The 19,157-nt window shown below is 45.1% G+C and overlaps 1 protein-coding gene across 4 annotated transcripts in view; it reads left to right on the top strand.

The window, feature by feature from the left end:
* SHROOM2 (shroom family member 2) overlaps window positions 1–19,157 on the top strand; it is a 186,634-nt gene that overhangs the window by 121,392 nt on the left and 46,085 nt on the right. For 2 of the 4 annotated variants that reach the window (XM_006120197.4, XM_006120195.4), the window contains exons 3-4: window positions 7,014–7,145; window positions 12,004–14,609. The exons of 1 other annotated variant lie outside the window; for it this stretch is intronic. In XM_006120197.4, the coding sequence (XP_006120259.3) occupies window positions 13,458–14,609 (1,152 nt within the window). In that variant the 5' untranslated portion in view covers window positions 7,014–7,145; window positions 12,004–13,457. The remainder of the gene's footprint in view (window positions 1–7,013; window positions 7,146–12,003; window positions 14,610–19,157) is intronic. One more of the 4 variants, XM_006120196.4, reaches the window with a different exon arrangement.

The following is a 19,157-nucleotide window of genomic DNA, read 5'->3' as shown; positions in this document are numbered from 1 at the left end:
AATAAGATGGATAAACTAGAGTGCCTTGTGTTAAAGGAGGATACTGATATAATAGGCATCACAGAAATCTGGTGGAGTGAGGACAATCAATGGGACACAGTCATTCCAGGGTACAAAATATATTGGAAGGACAGAACAGATCGTGCGGGTAGGGGCATGGCAGTATATGTGAAAGAAAATTAAGAATCAAATGAAGTAAAAATCTTAAATGAATCATCATGTTCTATAGACTCTCGATGGATAGTAATTCCCTGCTCTAATAAGAATATAACAGTAGGGATCTATTATTGACCACCTGACCAGGACAGTGATAGTGACTATGAAATGCTAAGGGAGATTAGAGAGGCTATCAAAATAACGATCTCAGTAATAGTGGGGGATATAAATTATCCCCATATTGACTGGGTACATGTCACCTCAGGACAAATTGCAGAGATAAAATTTCTTGATACCTTAAATGACTGCTTCTTGGAGCAGCTGGTACAGGAACCCACAAGAGGAGAAGCAATTCTCGATTTAGTCCTGAGTGGAGCGCAGGATCTGGTCCAAGAGGTAACTATAACAGGACCGCTTGGAAATAGTGACCATAATATAACAACATTTAACATTCCTGTGGTAGGAAGAACACCTCAGCAGCCCAAGACTGTGGCATTTAATTTCAGAAAGGGAAACTATGCAGAAATGAGATTTAATTAAACAGACATTAAAAGGCACAGTGACTAAAGTAAAATCCCTGCAAGCTGCATGGACACTTTTCAAAGATACCATAATAGAGGCCCAAATTAAATATATACCCCAAATTAAAAAACAAAATAAAAGAACTAAAAAAGAGCCACTACGGCTTGGCTTAACCATGTAAAAGAAGCAGTGAGATAAAAAGACATCTTTTAAAAAGTAGAAGTCAGATCCTAGTGAGGTAAATAGAAAGGAGCATAAACACTGCCAAATTAAGTGTAAACATGTAATAAGAAAAGCCAAAAAGGAGTTAGAAGAACAGCTAACCAAAAACTCGAAAGGTAATAAAATGTTTTTTAAGTACATCAGAAGCAGGAAGCCTGCTAAATCACCAGTGGGCCCCCCTGGATGATCAAGATACAAAAGGAGCACTTGAAGATGATAAAGTCATTACGGAGAAACTACATGAATTCTTTACTTCAGTCTTCACAGCTGAGGATGTTAGGGAAATTCCCAAACCTGACCCGTCCTTTGTACGTGACAAATCTGAGGACTTGTCACAGATTGAAGTATCATTAGAGGAGGCTTTGGAATTAATTGATAAACTTAACAGTAACATGTCACTAGGACCAGATGACATTCAGCCAAGAGTTCTGAAAGAACTCAAATGTGAAATTGCAGAACTATTAACTATGGTTTGTAACCTCTCCTTTAAATCAGCTTCTGTATCCAATGACTGAAAGATAGCTAATGTAAGAGAGCCAATATTTTAAAATGGCTCACAGGCAATCCCAGCAATTACATACCAGAAAGTCTAACGTCAGTACTGAGCAAATCAGTTGAAACATTAGTAAATAATAAAATTGTCAGACCCCTAGAAGAACATAACTTGTTGGGCAAAAGTCAACATGGTTTCTGTAAAGGAAAATCATGTCTTACTAATCTATTAGAGTTCTTTGAAGAGTCAACAAAAATGTGGACAAGGGGGATCCAGTAGATATAGTGTACTTAAATTTCCAGAAAACCTTTGACAAGGTCCCTCACCAGAGGCTCTTGCGTAAATTAAGTTGTCATGGAATAAGAGGGAAGATGGACTGATAACTGGTTAAAAGACAGGAAACAAAGGGTAGGAATAAATTATACATTTTCAGAATGGAGAGAGGTAGCTAGTGGTGTTTCCCAAGGGTCAGTCCTAGGACCAATCCTGTTCAACTTATTCATAAATGATCTGGAGAAAGGGGTAAACAGTGAGGTGGCAAAGTTTGCAGATGATACTAAAATGTTAACTACCTTGAAGACCAAAGCAGACTGTGAAGAACTTCAAAAAGATCGCCCAAAACTAAGTGATTGGGCAACAAAATGGCAAATGAAATTTAGTGTGGATAAATGTACAGTAATGCACATTGGAAAAAATAACCCCAACTATACATACAATATGATGGGGCTAAATTAGCTACAACTAATCAGGAACGAGATCTTGGAGTCATTGTGGATAGTTCTCTGAAGACATCCACGCAGTGTGCAGCAGCAGTCAAAAAAGCAAACAGGATGTTAGGAATCATTCAAAAAGGGATAGAGAATAAGACGGAGAATATCTTATTGCCCTTATATAAATGCATGGTACTCCCACATCTTGAATACTGTACAGATGTGGTCTCCTCATCTCAAAAAAGATATACTGGCATTAGAAAAGGTTCAGAGAAGAGCAACTAAAATGATTAGGGTTTTGGAACCGGTCGCATATGAGGAGAGATTAAAGAGACTAGGACTTTTCAGCTTGGAAAAGAAGAGACTAAGGGTGGATATATAAAATCATAAGTGGTGTAGGGAAAGTGAATAAGGAGAAGTTATTTACTTGTTCCCATAATATAAGAACTAGGGGCCACCAAATCAAATTAATAGGCAGCAAGTTTAAAACAAATAAAAGGAAGTTCTTCACACAGCGCATAGTCAACCTGCGGAACTCCTTGCCTGAGGAGCTTGTGAAGGCTGGGACTATAACAGGGTTTAAAGAGAACTAGATACATTTATGGAGGTTAAGTCCAATAATGGCTATTAGCCAGGATGAGTAAGGAATGGTATCCCTAGCTTTTGTTTGCCAGAGGGTGCAGATGCATGGCAGGAGAGAGATCGCTTGATCATTACCTGTTCAATTCACTCCTTCTGGGACACCTGGTGTTGGCCGCTGTCGGCAGACAGGATACTGGGCTGGATGGACCTTTGGTCTGACCCAGTATGGCCATTCTTATGTTCTTAACTTAGTCAGTTTTGTTTATATGGTGATTCACTTAATTCCAAATCCATTGCTAAACATTTTTTTTTGCAAAACATATCTGTGCACAAGCATAAAAGATGTGAAACAAAGGTCTAAAGTTCTCCACCACTCAGTTTGCCTCACGTCCCAGCTCAGTCCAGTCTATTCCTCTCCTTGCTTGGCTGCTCAGGAAGATGAAAGTGATGGTGGATATTGTAGCACAGAAAATGCCATCTGAAAATGATGTTCATGTGGCCAGGCGCTATCTGACGAAGATCCTGAGAAGCTCCATGAGGTATAGTATTGGTTTTACAAAATGCATCATTCCCATTCCTTATCCTTGGCAGATTGCGTTTGCTGAAAGGAATGACAGAAGAAACAGTATGAAAGTTCTCTCCTCCCACTTCCATTTGCTCATTACACCAATGTCTGTGATGTGGTAGTTTTCTAGTCTTGTGTTTCACTTGTCATATGTGTTAAAATGTTCATTTTCTCATGACATAGACACTTTAAATTCTTTGTGGCATTGATAGAAGAACTGAAGCACTAAAGGTATGGTGTCATGAATTTCCCTAAAATAGATAACGGTAATTTACTTCTCCAATATCAGTAGTACCGGAATAAACTGAGGAAATCGCTCCTTATTTTCTTCATATTGCTTCTGAGATAGAGTGCAGTAAAACTCTATGTGGCATTATGGAAAGAGAATTGAGTAGAATTAATTTACTTCTGTTCATTGCAGCAAGTAAAACACACCAAAACCATAAACAAAAACCTACTAAAGTGCCTAAGATTTCTGGAAAATCTCAGAGATGTAGCCATGTTAGTCTGTATCTGTTAAAAAAAAAGAATCATCATCATCCTGTGGCACCTTAGCGACTAACAGATTTATTAGGGCATAAGATTTCTGGGAATATTAGAGAAGCCCCTGTTGTCCCAGATGGCCCCAGGATTTCTCTGTCAAACTACAGCTGCCTTGTGGAAATACTTAATGTACTGTATGGGAAGGTAGTTAACAGGAATGTGATTCAACCTTTTGCATCGCCTGTTTGCACAAATAGCCTCAAAAAAGGGATTTTTTTCCATGTTGAGGGAGAAAGGCATGGTTAAATATTTAGCTTGGGTTTATTTGAAAATTTAGTGATATAATCTAGTTAAAAGGGAAGGAAAAGTTGTCTGTTAAAGGATCAAAGTTATGAGTTCTGGGTTCTGGATGCAGCTTTGTGACCTTGGGAAGATTACTTTCCCATGCTAGGTAAAATTGTCAGAAGTCCCATTGACTTTCCATTAGGGATGTGAAAAGTTAACTAGCTAGCCCGTTAACTGGTAAGCATCTCACTTAATGGATTAACCATTAACCGGTGGGGGCTGGGGCAGCTCCCCACCTTCTGCAGGCAAGGGGTGCTTCTGTCGTCTGAAGAAGTCCCTGCTCCATCCTGGTGTTGGTGTGCAGGGCTGGTACTCCAGCCCAGTGGGACTGGAGCAGATCCCTGCATTGCCCCTTATTTGGTCAGGTGGTTAAATGTAACGGATAACTGGTTAATCAGTTGAATAGGATTTTACATTAGGAAAAGGATAACCATGTACAGTAAAACTCCATTAGTCTGGCATCCAATTCTCCGGGACTCCTGATGGTCCGGAACCATCAGGAACCCGGAAGTGCTGGGGCAGCGGGACAGGCTTCCCCCATTCAGCTGCTGCTGAAACTGACCAGCAGCTGAATCGGGGAAGCTGGGAGCAGAGCAGCTGGGGTGCTGCCGGGTTGGTCTCGTAGCGCTGCCCCTCGGGGCTGCGGGACCAACCCGGCAGCACCCCAGCTGCTCTTGGGGATGCCTGGGGCAGAGCAGCTGGAGTGCTGCTGGGTTGGTCCCGCAGCGCCAAAGGACGGCGCTGCGGGACCAACCCGGCAGGACCCCACCTGCTGTGCCCCAGAGGTCGCCGATTCAGCCGCTGCTGAAACAGATCAGCGGCTGATTCCGGGAAGCCCGGGGCAGAGCAGCTGCTGATCTGTTTCAGCAGCGGCTGACTTGGGGACCCCTGGGGCAGAGCAGCTGGGGTGCTGCCGGGTTGGTCCCATAGTGCCTAGGGGTGGCGCTGCGGGACCAACCCGGCAGCACCCCAGCTGCTTTGTCCCAGGCGTTGGGATTCAGCCGCCGCTGAAACTGACCAGCAGCGTCAGTTTCACCAGCAGGCTGAATCCGGACGCCTGGGGCAGAGCAGCTGGGATGCTGCGGGGTTGGTCTCGCAGCTCTGCCCCGGGCTTCCTGGAATCAGCCACTGATCTGTTTTCAGCAGCGGCTGAATCGGGGACCCCTGGGGCAGAGCAGGTGGGGTCCTGCCGGATTGGTCCCACAGCGCTGTCCTTTAGTGCTGCGGGACCAACCCGGCAGCACTCCAGCTGCTCTGCCCCAGGCGTCCCCAAGAGCAGCTGGGGTGCTGCCGGGTTGGTCCCGCAGCCCCGAGGGGCAGCACTACAGGACCAACCGGGCAGTACCCCAGCTGCTCTGTCCCAGGCGTCCCCAAGAGCAGCTGGAGTGCTGCTGGGTTGGTGCCGTAGCGCCGCCCCTTGGCACTGCGGGACCAACCCGGCAGCACCCCAGCTGCTGTATTGCAGGCATCCCCGATTCAGCTGCTGCGGCAGAGCTGGACTATCGTAAGGGGGAGCTATGAGGGGCCTGGGCATCCCCTCCCACCCCACTCCAGACCCCTCATAGCCCCCCCTTCTGATAGTCCGGCATATCTGATAATCCGGCACCCCCGGGGTCCTAAAGGTGCTGGATTATCGGAAGTTTACTGTAAATGGTTAGCCATCCCATGCTGCTGCCTCTGTATCAAAGGCAGCAGTGCGGGGTCGGCAGCCAGCTCCCTGGGATCGTGACTGCAGATGAGAGTCGGTGTGCACCCCTCACTGCAGATGCAGGTAACCACATAACTGCTGAGATTTTCAGGAGTTACATGTTTATCCAATTACCCACCTTTTAACATCCCTATTTTACATCCCTACTTTCAATACGGCCTAGGCTTAAAAGTGCCTCAGCCACTTTTGAAAAGGGTTGAGTCTTGAATGACCTAAACTATCTCTGAAATTTCAGCCAATAATATTTACCTACATCACAGGAGCGTTGTAAGCATTAATTATAATAATTTGCACTTCCACTTAAGGACATTATTAGTAGTACTAGTATTAGTATTAATTTTCAAGATGTCATAGGATGTAAGCACTAAGGTTGAAAATGGTTTCACAGAATGATTCAGTAAGACAAAAATCTACTTACTACTTAAATTGGTAAATAGGGGGGTCTAGAATTTCTTAGGTGATTAATTAGGTGTTTTGGACTTGAATGTCTAAAGTTATGCATCTGAATCAATATTTAGACAAGTTGAATATTGTCTACATATTGTTAGATAAATTATCTGACTTTCAATGGTGCAGAATGCCCACATTTCCTATTGATTTCTATGGGAACTGCTGTTCTTTAGCACATTTGACAGGTAAGTGATTTTACTTGGGTGCACACTTCAGATACACAGCTTTAAACTTCAGTTTATTTCAGATGCTCTGAGGTATTTGAATGCTAGAGCAGAACTGGATGTGTGTTAGAAGTCAGGCTTCTGTCACCCTTACAACCTGGGATCAAATGAAAATATCCATGGTTTTGTCCTTCCTTCAGTCCCTCATCTCTTTTTTTTTTTTTTTTAATCCACAGTCTTTCCCACATACACACCTACGCAACAAACTTTACAAAATCTTAGAGTTGCTATGCTATAAAATGAGACATAAAACTCCCTAGCCCTTTGAACAGTTAGAGTTCTGAATGAATTCTAAGTACTTATTTACTGTCTTAAAAATACAAACCTTGCATAGAATTAATGATTCATTGTTTGCATGTCAAGTTTTTTGAAGGCAACCTAGCATCTTTTCAAAACTGACTTGTAGAGCATTGCATAGCACATTGCAATTTAAACTTACTTTGCATCTGTATTGTCTGTCTCAAGTTAATTAGATTTGCTGCCCAGTGTCTTTCACTGCATGCCACCTTATTAGGAGATCTGCATTAAAAGTAAGTGCTCTCTTTCATTTCAGAAGAAATGACCTAGCCTGCAGGCCCCACTCCTGGCATGCAACCAAATTCACTGAGAATCAGCCTGAGCCAGCCACGTCACAGCACTCCTCAACCAATGCCTGCCCTTCCTGGCACTCCCGGTATCATGCAAGGTGAGTTTCTGTTTAAGCTGCACGTACCAAGCTCTGACGGTAAGAGAACAATAATGTGCTTCATATTGTTCGGGATTGTAAACCGTGAATTTGCAATCTTTTGAGTTCATTGATATTGTAAATTGTTTTAAAATGTGAAGATAATATTGAGAATTCCCAATATGGCAACAAGTGAGTGAAGAACTACTAATAGTATAGTTCAGAAATATATTGTATTAAGTATGTATGTAAATAAAAGGCAGCTGAAAGCTATTTTTCTTCTTGCTGTGCTTTTCTTTTCAACATCCACTTTTTTTAGTGTCATAAATCTTTTTAAGGGCAGCAGGAAAGATATACTAAATGCACTAATATCTTCAGTAAAATGGAAAAATGCCAGAGCTATTGTTTGAATGCAGGATTTTTTGAAAAGCAATATAAACCTTCGCTAGAGGGGACAAGCATTTTTGTTTTATTAGACATTAAGATATTGGGTGTTCCATTAGTGAAATTGCTTCCTATAATCTGATCTCCACGACAGTACATGTTTGTTCATAGCAAGTAGAAAATGGAAAGTAAATGGCTGTCTCCTTCTATAGTTAAAATACTTACATTTGTCAGGTCTCATTCAACCCTGTAATGGAAGTCCTGGCTTCCTTGTCTTGGTCGTTAAACTTTGCATTTTTTTAGTAGAGCATGCTATGATCTATTAGTTTCCTCCTCATAAATTACACTCTTTTAGCAACAAACCTCATAAAAATGTTACTTTCCTCTCAATTATTTCCCCTTTGCAGCATAGTTATGCTAGGAATTAGAGGAAGTTATTCTGGGATACATTCCTAAGTAACAAAGCTGTCTTGGGTTTCTGTACTTTATTGCTGAACATTCTCCATCATAACTCCCTAATACCTTGTGATACAGCCCCTTTCCTCCTTACTTTAGCATTTAGTCTTATGAATCTATAATAAGATCTTTCTAAATGCTCCCTGTTGTTTTTTTAAATAGCTGCATTCAGCCCTTAAAGTAATACAGACACTAATTTTTATTATAAAAAATCCCTACCATTGTGATGCTCCCCCCACATCTTCACATTAGAACATTTTCTTGGCAGAGGGACTGTTACAAATTATATTTGTCTACCTCTTGATGATGCATCCTCTCGTTTTGCCTGGCACCTAAAAAGGGGTGTTCATTTTCATTTAAACTTCTGGATAAAGAGAGGAATTCTGTTCTATCTAAATTATACAAGAGTGTCCATTAAGCTGTGTAATTTCACCATTAGCTTCCACTGTGTGCCTGCATGTGTTACAAAAGTTTGACAGACACTTTATTTAGTAGTTGCAGTTATAGAGAAGTGTAACTGCTGGAATTTCTATCAAGGTACTGTCTTTTGTGTGAGAAATCATTCACTTCAATATCAGTCTTTGACTAGCAATGTCTGATAAGTTTGACACTTCATCTCTCTAGCTACTGGAAAGAAAAAGAAGGAACCTTCTTTCTCTCCCTCCCCCCCCCCTCCCCCCCATGCTGCTTAGCTCCCTCAGAGTGTAGGGAGGTCTTTGGCTTCTCATCCACAGCTTTATTGTTATGGAAAAATAGAGTAGATCTCCTATATCGCACATCTCCTCTGCCCTCTCACTTTGTGAGGAGAAGCAGGGAACCTAGTCATCTCTGCTATTTTAGCCTGTTCTTCACTTAAGTGCCTGCCTCTGCTCCTACTCTTCGCTTTCCTAAGCGTTTCTACAAATTGACAGGGCTTTTTTTTACAGTTTTGTTGTCAAAATTCTGGGATTCTGAGAAGCATTGCAAAATCTGGCCAGAGTCTGGGTTAATTTCACTCTGCTATATACGCACGTAGGTATATTTGTTCTTCCTTCTGAACTTCTGTAGTGCCTTTCATTGAAGAATCTCAAAGCTTATAATACATAGAAAGTTAGGGCTTCAAGGAGCATTGAAAGATCATCAAGTTCAGCCCAGCCCATGATCTTTTTTGACAGGTGTCTGTGCAAACTGGTTTTTTTAACCTCCAGCGATGGGGTTCCACAACCTCCCTTAGAAGCCTATGATAAAGTTTAACTATCCTTATAGTGAAGAAGGTTTTCCCAATACCTAAGATAAACATCCCTTTTTCATTACTTCTTATCATGCCTTCAGTATATGTGAAATACAATTACCGTAAAATCTCGAGTATAATGCGCACCCCAACTTTTGAAACTTAGGATAATGAAAAAAACTGAACTCCTATATGTAATATGCACCCCATTATACATCGAGCTTACCTCAGACATTTTCCTTTAAAAAGGCCAGGAGCCGACCCGCCAGCACCAAGCCCAGCCTCACCCGCTTCCAGGAGGTGGCCCCAAGCTGCAGAAGAGCGGGAGGGAGGGATGTGCCACTCCCACCTGCAGGCTCGCTGGGAAACACGCACGCAGCCCGGGGAGCCAGCGGCAGAGTTTGAAACCTGACCCCAGTGCTCCCAGGCAACTGCCCGCACGCCACGCCGAGCTTGCGCCTGCCATGGGGACCCCCGGGCGCAGCCTGAAGGAGCATCAGGCAGGCAGCGAGCCAGGGCGCTGCAGCCTGGCAGCACTGCTGACTCCTTGCCTTGTCTGGGAGCCTGACAGGGTGCTGTAGTGGGAAAGTTTCTCTGCGGAGGGGAGGGGGAGTTCCCCAGCCTGGGGCTACTTACAGGCTCATCGACTTCTGCCAAAATAAAACTTTAAAATATAGCTCCTATGTATAATGCGCACCCCTACTTTGACGCTAAATAACCCGGAAAAAAAGTATGCATTTTACTTGAGATTTTACGGTAATCTCCTCTTTACAACAGCCTTAACATATATGAAGACTATTAGCAAGCCCCCCCCCCTTAGTCTTCGTTCCTCAAAAGTAAACGTTTTTAATCCTTTCCACATAAATCAGGTTTTCTGTGTGTGTGTGTGTGTGTGTGTGTGTGTGTGTTTTCTGTTGCTCTCTTCTGGACTCTCTCTCTAATTTGTTCACATCTTTTGTGGTACCCAGATTTGGACACAGTACTTCATCAGAGCCTCACCAGTGCTGAGTTGAGCAGGACAGTTACTTCCTGGCTCATACATGTGACATTCCTGTTGAAATTAGCCTTTTTCATAACTGAATCATATTGTTAACTCATAGTCAATTTGTGATCCATTGCAACCTCCAGAGCCTTTTCAGCTACTTAGCCAGTTGTTCCCTCTTTTGTAATTGTACATTTGATTTTTCCTTCTTAAGAGTGATACTTTGTGTTTGTCTCTATTGAATTTCATCTTGTTGATTTCAGACCAATTTTCCATAATTACTTTTATTCTAATAGATGTATTACAATAGCATCCAGCCAGGACTGGGGCTCTGCTATACTGGGGCTGGTACAAACATGTGTGTAGTTCCTTATCTCAAGAAAAGTAACCAAGTGTGGGAGAAATAGATACAGTCCAATATATACAGTTTGGTTTATATCATGTAAATTTTGCTATTAAAAACTAGCATGGCTTAACTGTCATCTATCCTTGTCTGATCATCAAACAGCCATTGTAGAATAGCTTACTTCTTCTCGACATTGTGGCAGAAAATTGTCTTGAGAAGCAATTTAAAGGAGGACAAGGCAATAGCCTCTCTGTTTGATTCTAGGGGGACAACCTAGGTGGAAGAAGGCACAAATATAAATGTGCTGATGATGCCAAGTGGCAGAGGTATGGAAAGCAATGTGATAAATGGCAAGTGGAAAGGTAGGGATGGGAAAAGTTGTGAAGGACCTTGAATTCAAGGAATTCATTGAATTAATTGCAGGGAAGCATGAAGAGCTAATATTAGAGGTCAAAGATGTGGTCAGAGCAGTGGGCAGGAAGATAAACTTAGTAGCTGTGTTTTGTGTGGATTAGAGTTGATGTCACGGAGTCAGAGGGGAGGAGATAACAGTGACCAATGTAAGAAACACGAGCCTTGGTAAAAATTCCAGCTGGGCAAAATGCGAGGTTATAAAGGAAGAAGCAGCAAACTTTGGGAGCAGTCTGAAGAGTAAGAGAGAGGGCAATGCTGAAGGCCTGAGTGACTTGGAAGATGGTGGTTGTGTTACCCATGACAGACAGGGAGAGCAGACAATTTTTGGGAGGAAAGGCCAGGAGTTGAGCACTGGCCATGTTAAACTGAAGTTGACAGCAGAACTCCTAGGAAGAGATGTTGGAAAAGCTGTGCTGAGTTGCAGGATGAGGAGGAGGGAGTGAAGCGGTGTGATAGATTTGCAAGTTACTGACAAAACGGTGGTAGTTGAAACCTTTGTGTTGAAAGGGAGAGGGTACATAGAGGGAGGGTACATGCTAACTGAGGGATTGGTGATAGTGGTTCCAAGCAGCACATTGTACTTTAGAAGTGAAGGGTGGAGCTCTGTGTGGAGAAGCAGGTGGGACTGAGGGTGACATTTTGTGAAGGAAACAGGCAAGGGAGGAGGAGCAAGAAAGAGGAGAAGGCAATGGGGTGAGAGGGGATAGGATTGCTGGTAGTTTGAGAGAAAGTAAATGTGAAATGTTGAGGTTTGGTATCAAGAGAAGGGGATAAAAGAGGGATGTCAGACTTTTCTTTGAATGTCAGCATGATCTTACACAAGGGGTGTTTCTCGGAGAAGTAAATTTACTTATACCTCATTATGCCTGTTGTGCAGGAAGATAAACTTAAGACACGGTTGCTGAAATTCAGGTGCAAAGTTAATTGTGGAGGAGAGAGAAAGATAAACCACTAGGAGACATGCTCATGTTTCTCTCTGATAATTGCTATGTGGATGGATTGTACCAACTCCCCTGTTTAAAATCAGCTTAATTACTATAGCTATATTAACTTACAGCTGATGGTATTGTCTGTTCTTCTGTTTCAGCTCCTCCTCTCATGACCTGTCCAACTCATGGGATCAGTCAAATCTGCATCGCACATCTGAACGATTCAGTTCCCTGGGAAGTATGGACAGCTGGGATCACTCTCTCCAAACATCCCAATATGCGAAGTCCAACAACAGCATTGATCATCTAGGGAACCAAAGCAAGCGGGATTCTGCCTATGGCTCTTTCTCTACTAGTTCGAGTACCCCTGATCACACTCTGTCCAACATGGATGCTGCTTCAGTGGAGAACATGCTGTACAAAGTAGGCCACTGGGACACTGCAAAGCATGGAAACAGCAAGGCTGGCCAGTTCATGAATAACAGTGGGCTGGAGGACAAACCTGGATTCTTGCCACTTCCCATTCAATATGAGACTAGCAAGAGTCCTAGACTGGAGGAACAGCCGGACTCCAAGCCTTCTGGCAGTGGAAGATCAAGAGTTGGACCTATTTGGCATGTTCCTGAAAAAAAATCATCCTCCCCTCCTCCACCACTACCACCTCTCCGTAGTGACAGCTTTGCTATTACCAAAGGCCACGAGAAGGCCCATGGTTCAGTGTACTCGGAGGAGGCCAGCACTCAGCACTTTACAGCTCTGAACCAGTCTCAGCACAGGAGGGACTGGAAATCAGAAACTGCAGAACAACCAAGAAGACCTGTTCGGACAAGTGACAGATGTGCAGATGGAAAGAGGATCAATAATTCCAACTATAAATCTGACACTAGTCTGGACTACAATTTGTCCTCTGCTGGTGAAAGGTATCACAACAATTCAGGAAATGCTAACAGACTGCAGTCCTCTTTGTCCAGCACTGATGTTCGGTTTGCACAGCCTGCTTACGGTTACCACCACCAGCGCCAATACAGCGATGAAAGCACTTTCTTTCACCATGCAAGAGCTTCGACTTCACCTAAAGAGCACCGGCATGTTTCCTCTTATGGGGACAATAAAGAGCTACCTGCCAATCACTTTCACTGCTACAGTCCAAATCAAGCTAGAATGCTCAACACTTCTGCTAGTAACAGTGCTGCTGAACAGAAGTTGGACAACACTGTGCAGAATCGTTATTATTGCGTCACAGCAAAACAGCCTGCCCAGGGAAGCTCAAGGCCAGTACAGCTTAAGGATGAATGTTGGAAATCTGGAATAGGGGCTGATGGATCTAATGAAAATCCTGCAGTAGTCACAATGGTCCAAAAACCAAAATACTATTTACCACAACAACTGGTCGAGCCTTTGCTAGAAGGGCATGAGAAGAGTGGACACTACATAGTAGACAATGGAGGAGATGTTAAGTCTACTCTAGTGGAAGAGCCTAAAAAAATAAGTTATACTAAAAAAGCTGCTAAAAAAAAAAAGCTTTGATGGCAGTTTGGAAGAAAATGCCAACCAGCAGGAGTGTGCAAAGAGCTGTGTCCCTGTCACTGAACACAGAGCTACCCAAAAAGATATGAGGGGGCAACCAGAAGAGTGTAGTAAGATTTCTGCTCAGAAGACCCCCATCTTACATTCCTTAGCCCAGGAAGGAAAAAGCCAGTCTGGCAACTGCTTGGAACCTGGAATGGAGAGACAGCCCGCCTTTGATACTCATATGGCTAAGCAGACCCGCAGGAGTGATCGCTTTGCAACAACCCTGAGAAATGAGATCCAAATGAGGCGAGCCAAGCTGCAGAAAAGCAAAAGCACTGCTACCTTAGTAGGGTCGAGTGAAACAGAAGAGTACACTGAAAACTGGAAACCAGATTCAGTGGAGAACTTAAACACACCTTCGGAGAGCTCTTTTACCAGTTCCTACACAGATCACCTGAAGGAGGCTCAAGCCAGGGTCCTGAAGGCTACTTCTTTCAAACGGCGGGATTTGGAACCTAGCCCTGTTGATTATCTACCCAGATCACCGGAACGGAAGACAAATAATTGCAACTCTTCATTGGCGTGGGTTTCTGAAGATGTGTCAGAATTTCTTGAGGCTATGCAGGCTAAACCAAACTCATCAGGGAGTGGCACTCATCATATTTCCCGCATTGGCGCTAGGAAGAGGTTCACAGCAGAACAAAAACTGAAGTCTTACTCTGAACCAGAAAAGATGAATGAAGTGGGGGTGTCTGAAGATGACTGCCATTCCCACTGCCGCCCAAATACATCCAATGAAGCCCTGGGCTCTTTTGCAGATAAGTGGAAGTTCTTTGAAGAAACGAGTAAACCCACGTATCGTAAGTCTGCACAGAAACAAACTCCCTACAGTCTGCCTGAGCGGTCTGATAAGAAAGCTCATGGACATGAGGGTGAGGCACCATGGTATGACAGAAGGGTTCGGGCAGCCTCTTTTGGAATTGAAAGTACACGAGCTACAAAAGATAATGTCCATTACCTAGCTCATAAATCTTCAGACAAAGTGATGAAAATGGAACAGCCTCAGAGGTTGGGAACTTTTGCAGAATATCAGGCATCCTGGAAAGAGCAGAGAAAACCTCTAGAGCCAAGGAGTTCAGGAAAGTACCATTCAGCTGATAACATCCTTGATGTAAGCCATGAGCAGCAAGGGAATCCTCAGTACGCACATGAGAGATCCAGGTCATCTCCTTCTACTGATTTCTACAAACAGGTAAGAGGATTTTGTATTCCCTTCTTAATTACCTTAAAATGTGACAGAGAGGAAATAAAAAAGTTATTGTGTGTGTAACTGTTCAAGTATAGTCAAAGAACATAGACAAAGTATTGTTATTATATTGTTACAGGTAGCTCATATAAAAAGGTTTCTCATTTTTGATGCATTAGTAGTTCAGCATGGGACAAAATACACTGAGCTAAACAGTTAAGTCACTTTTCTATTGTAACTGGCATGACGGAAGAGGAGAGAAACTGATTAATTTGATCATCATTTTAAAATAGATAGCTTGTGCAGATTCTGTTTTTAGTAGTAAATCTACATAAGTGTCTATTTCACTGGATACACACAAACCAACAAAAAAGAGATTTCCATTGATGACAAAAGAAATTTAAAGTAAGAAAAATGCTGCTTGAGAATTTTTTTAGAGTTTGATTTGCGGATATTTGGTATATTTTGATGTTGGCATTTGTGGTTTAATGGCTAAAAACATGTGTTTTAACCTCTTTATCTATTGTCATTAAATAATTACCATCTAATCCCGACCATTATTTGACTCTCTCAGGGTATGTCTACACTATAGCACTAATTCAAATTAACTTAGTTCGAATTAGTTAATTCGAACTAAGCTAATTCGAATTAGCGCATTTAGACTTAAAAACTAGTTCGAATTAGCATTTTGCTAATTCAAACTAGCATGTCCACCCTGAGTGGACCCTGAACCGAGGTTAAGGATGGCCGGAAGCAGTGCCGGCAGGGCATCAGATTAGGACTTAGAGCGTGGAGCTGCTGTCTCAGGCTAGCCGAGGGCTGTGCTTAAAGGGACCCAACCCTCACCCCGGACAGACAGTTCTCAGGGGTGCCCCGCTTGCAAAGCAGTCCTGGTTTGGACTGCCCTGAGTGCCCACACTGGGCACATCACAGCACTCGGCCATCAGACCAGCTGCACTTGCCGCAGGCTGCCATCTGGGGAGAGGGGGCAATTGGGGGGCTGCAGGAGAGCTTCCACCCCCAGAAGCCAGCAGAGCCAGCCCAGTCCTCCCCATCGGGGGCCCGTGCCCCATTCCTCCCTCACCTTCTTCCACTTACCCTTCCCTAGCCCCCCTTCTTATTGATGTACAAAATAAAGATAACGTTTCTTCCAACATTGACTCTGTCTTTATTGAACAAAACTGGGGGAGACTGGGAAAAGGAGGTGGGAGAGGGGAAGAGAAAGGCTGGGAGAGGGGAGGGCAACTAACATGATCAGGGGTTGGGAACAGGTCCCAGATGAAGAAAGGCTACAGAGACTGGGACTGTTCAGCTTAGAAAAGAGGAGACGGAGGGGGGACAGGATAGAGGTCTCTAAAAGCAGGGGTTGGGTGGAGAGGGTGCATTCAGAAAAGTTCTTCCTGAGTTCCCATAAAGAAGGACTAGAGGACACCAAAGGAAAGGAATGGGTAGCAGGCTTGAAACTAGTAAGAGAAAGTTGTTGTTCTTGACAAAGCAAATAGTTAACCTGTGGAACTCCTTGCTGCAGGAGGCTGTGAAGGCTAGAACTGGAACAGAGTTTAAAGGGAAGTGAGATCAAGTCATGGAGGTTGGGTCCATGGAGTGGTATTAGCCAGGGGGTAGGAGTGGTGTCCCTGCTCAAGGTTTGTGGAAGGCTGGAGAGGGATGGCACGAGACAAATGGCTTGGTCACTGTCTTCGGTCCATCCCCTCCAGGATTCCTAGGGTTGGCCGCTGTCGGCAGACAGGCTACTGGGCTAGATGGACCTTTGGTCTGACCCAGGACGGCCATTGTAAGCTCAGGGCTCAGGGTCGGGGGTCTCAGTGGATCCCCTTGATTTTCATGCACACCTGCTCCTGGGTGGCCAGGCTGGCAGCTCTCCTGCCTTAGCCGGCCACTTTCCTGTGCCTAGTGCGGAGATCGTGGACGAGGTCCACGATGTCCGCACTAGCCCAGGCGGGCGCCCGCCTCTTGCGGTCCAGGGCAAGCTCTCGGGAGCCGCCAGCCTGGTCCCGGCAAGAGGGGGTGGGCTGGGGGGCATCGGGTGGGTGGCTCTGTGCCGTGCCAGGTGCAGGGTCTGCTAGCTGGGTGCTGGCAGGCTTGCACCTGGCACGGGCACCGTAGCCAGCCCGTGCCCCTTTAAGGGGTCCGGGGCCAGGAGGGGGGCATAGAGTTTCCCTGGTGTTGGCCAGAGTGGCCACCAGGGAAACCTGGGGAGGGCTAGCCTCCCACTAGTTCGAACTAAAGGGCTACACAGCCCTTAGTTCGAACTAGCTAGTTCGAACTAGGCGTTAGTCCTCGTAAAATGAGGTTTACCTAGTTTGAACTAAGCGCTCCGTTAGTTCGAATTAGTTCGAACTAACGGAGCGCTAGTGTAGCGCCTAGGAAAATTAGTTCGAACTAACGTCTGTTAGTTCGAACTAACTTTGTAGTGTAGACATACCCTCAGGGTATGTCTACACTACAAAGTTAGTTCGAACTAACGGACGTTAGTTCGAACTAACTTTAATAGGTGCTACACTAGCGCTCCGTTAGTTCGAATTTGAATCGAACTAGTGGAGCGCTTAGTTCGAACTAGGTAAACCTCATTTTACGAGGACTAACGCCTAGTTCGAACTAGCTAGTTCGAACTAAGGGCTGTGTAGCCCTTTAGTTCGAACTAGTGGGAGGCTAGCCCTCCCCAGGTTTCCCTGGTGGCCACTCTGGCCAACACCAGGGAAACTCTATGCCCCCCTCCTGGCCCCGGACCCCTTAAAGGGGCACGGGCTGGCTACGGTGCCCGTGCCAGGTGCAAGCCTGCCAGCACCCAGCTAGCAGACCCTGCACCTGGCACGGCACAGAGCCACCCACCCGATGCCCCCCAGCCCACCCCCTCTTGCCGGGACCAGGCTGGCGGCTCCCGGGAGCTTGCCCTGGACCGCAAGAGGCGGGCACCTTCCTGGGCTAGTGCGGACATCGTGGACCTCGTCCACGATCTCCGCACTAGGCACAGGAAAGTGGCCGTCTAGGGCAGGAGAGCTGCCAGCCTGGCCACCCAGGACCAGGTGTGCATGAAAATCAAGGGGGTCCACTGAGACCCCCGACACTGAGCCCTGAGCTTACAATGGCCGTACTGGGTCAGACCAAAGGTCCATCTAGCCCAGTAGCCTGTCTGCCGACAGCGGCCAACCCTAGGGACCCTGGAGGGGATGGACCGAAGACAATGACCAAGCCATTTGTCTCGTGCCATCCCTCTCCAGCCTTCCACAAACTTTGGGCAGGGACACCACTCCTACCCTCTGGCTAATAGGACTCCATGGACCCAACCTCCATGACTTGATCTCACTTCCCTTTAAACTCTGTTCTAGTTGTAGCCTTCACAGCCTCCTGCAGCAAGGAGTTCCACAGGTTAACTATTTGCTTTGTCAAGAACAACAACTTTCTCTTACTAGTTTCAAGCCTGCTACCCATTCCTTTCCTTTGGTGTCCTCTAGTCCTTCTTTATGGGAACTCAGGAAGAACTTTTCTGAATGCACCCTCTCCACCCAACCCCTGCTTTTAGAGACCTCTATCCTGTCCCCGCTCCATCTCCTCTTTTCTAAGCTGAACAGACCCAGTCTCTGTAGCCTTTCTTCATCTGGGACCTGTTCCCAACCCCTGATCATGTTAGTTGCCCTCCCCTCTCCCAGCCTTTCTCTTCCCCTCTCCCACCTCCTTTTCCCAGTCTCCCCCAGTTTTGTTCAATAAAGACAGAGTCAATGTTGGAAGAAACGTTATCTTTATTTTGTACATCAATAAGAAGGGGGGCTAGGGAAGGGTAAGTGGAAGGAGGTGAGGGAGGAATGGTGTACGAGCCCCCGATGGGGAGGACTGGGCTGGCTCTGCGGGCTTCTGGGGGTGGAAGCTCTCCTGCAGCCCCCCAATTACTCCCTCTCCCCAGATGGCAGCCTGCGGCAAGTGCAGCCGGGCTGATGGCCGAGTGGTGTGATGTGCCCAGTGTGGGCACTCAGGGCACTCCAAGCCAGAACTTCTTTGCAAGCGGGGCACCCCTTAGAACTGTGTGTCCGGGGTGGGGGTCGGGACCCTTTAAGCGCAGCCCTCGGCTAGCCTGAGACAGCATCTCCATGCTCTAAGTCCTCCTTTTATGCCCTGCCGGCACTGCTTCCGGCCATCCTTAAGCCCTGTTCAGAGTCCACTCAATGTGGACTTACTAGTTCGAACTAGCAAAACGCTAGTTCGAACTAGTTTTTAGTTCTAGATGCGCTAGTTCGAACTAGCTTAGTTCGAATTAACTAATTCGAACTAAGTTAGTTCGAACTAGCGCTGTAGTGTAGACGTACCCTCAGTGACTAACCCTTGTGAGATTGTTATTTTAAAAGTATATTCAAGCTTCAAGCTTGCCTCGTGTCACATGTAAAGCTACTGAAGGAGAAAGGCACCCTCTTTTTGACCTGAAAAGCCTTGTCTGCAAATATACAATATTAAAGTTGAAAAAATTAGGGTATCACATGTTTATAACAGTCTTCCTCCTTTCCCCTTCATATCTAATTTCCTATGTTCCAGTTTCCTTCTGCC

Source organism: Pelodiscus sinensis, chromosome 1 (genome assembly GCF_052426305.1).
Source record: "Pelodiscus sinensis isolate ZL-2025 chromosome 1, ASM5242630v1, whole genome shotgun sequence".
NCBI classification, from domain to species: domain Eukaryota; kingdom Metazoa; phylum Chordata; order Testudines; family Trionychidae; genus Pelodiscus; species Pelodiscus sinensis.
The sequence above is the reverse complement of the archived record's forward strand: the minus strand, read 5'-3'. Positions and strand labels throughout refer to the sequence as shown.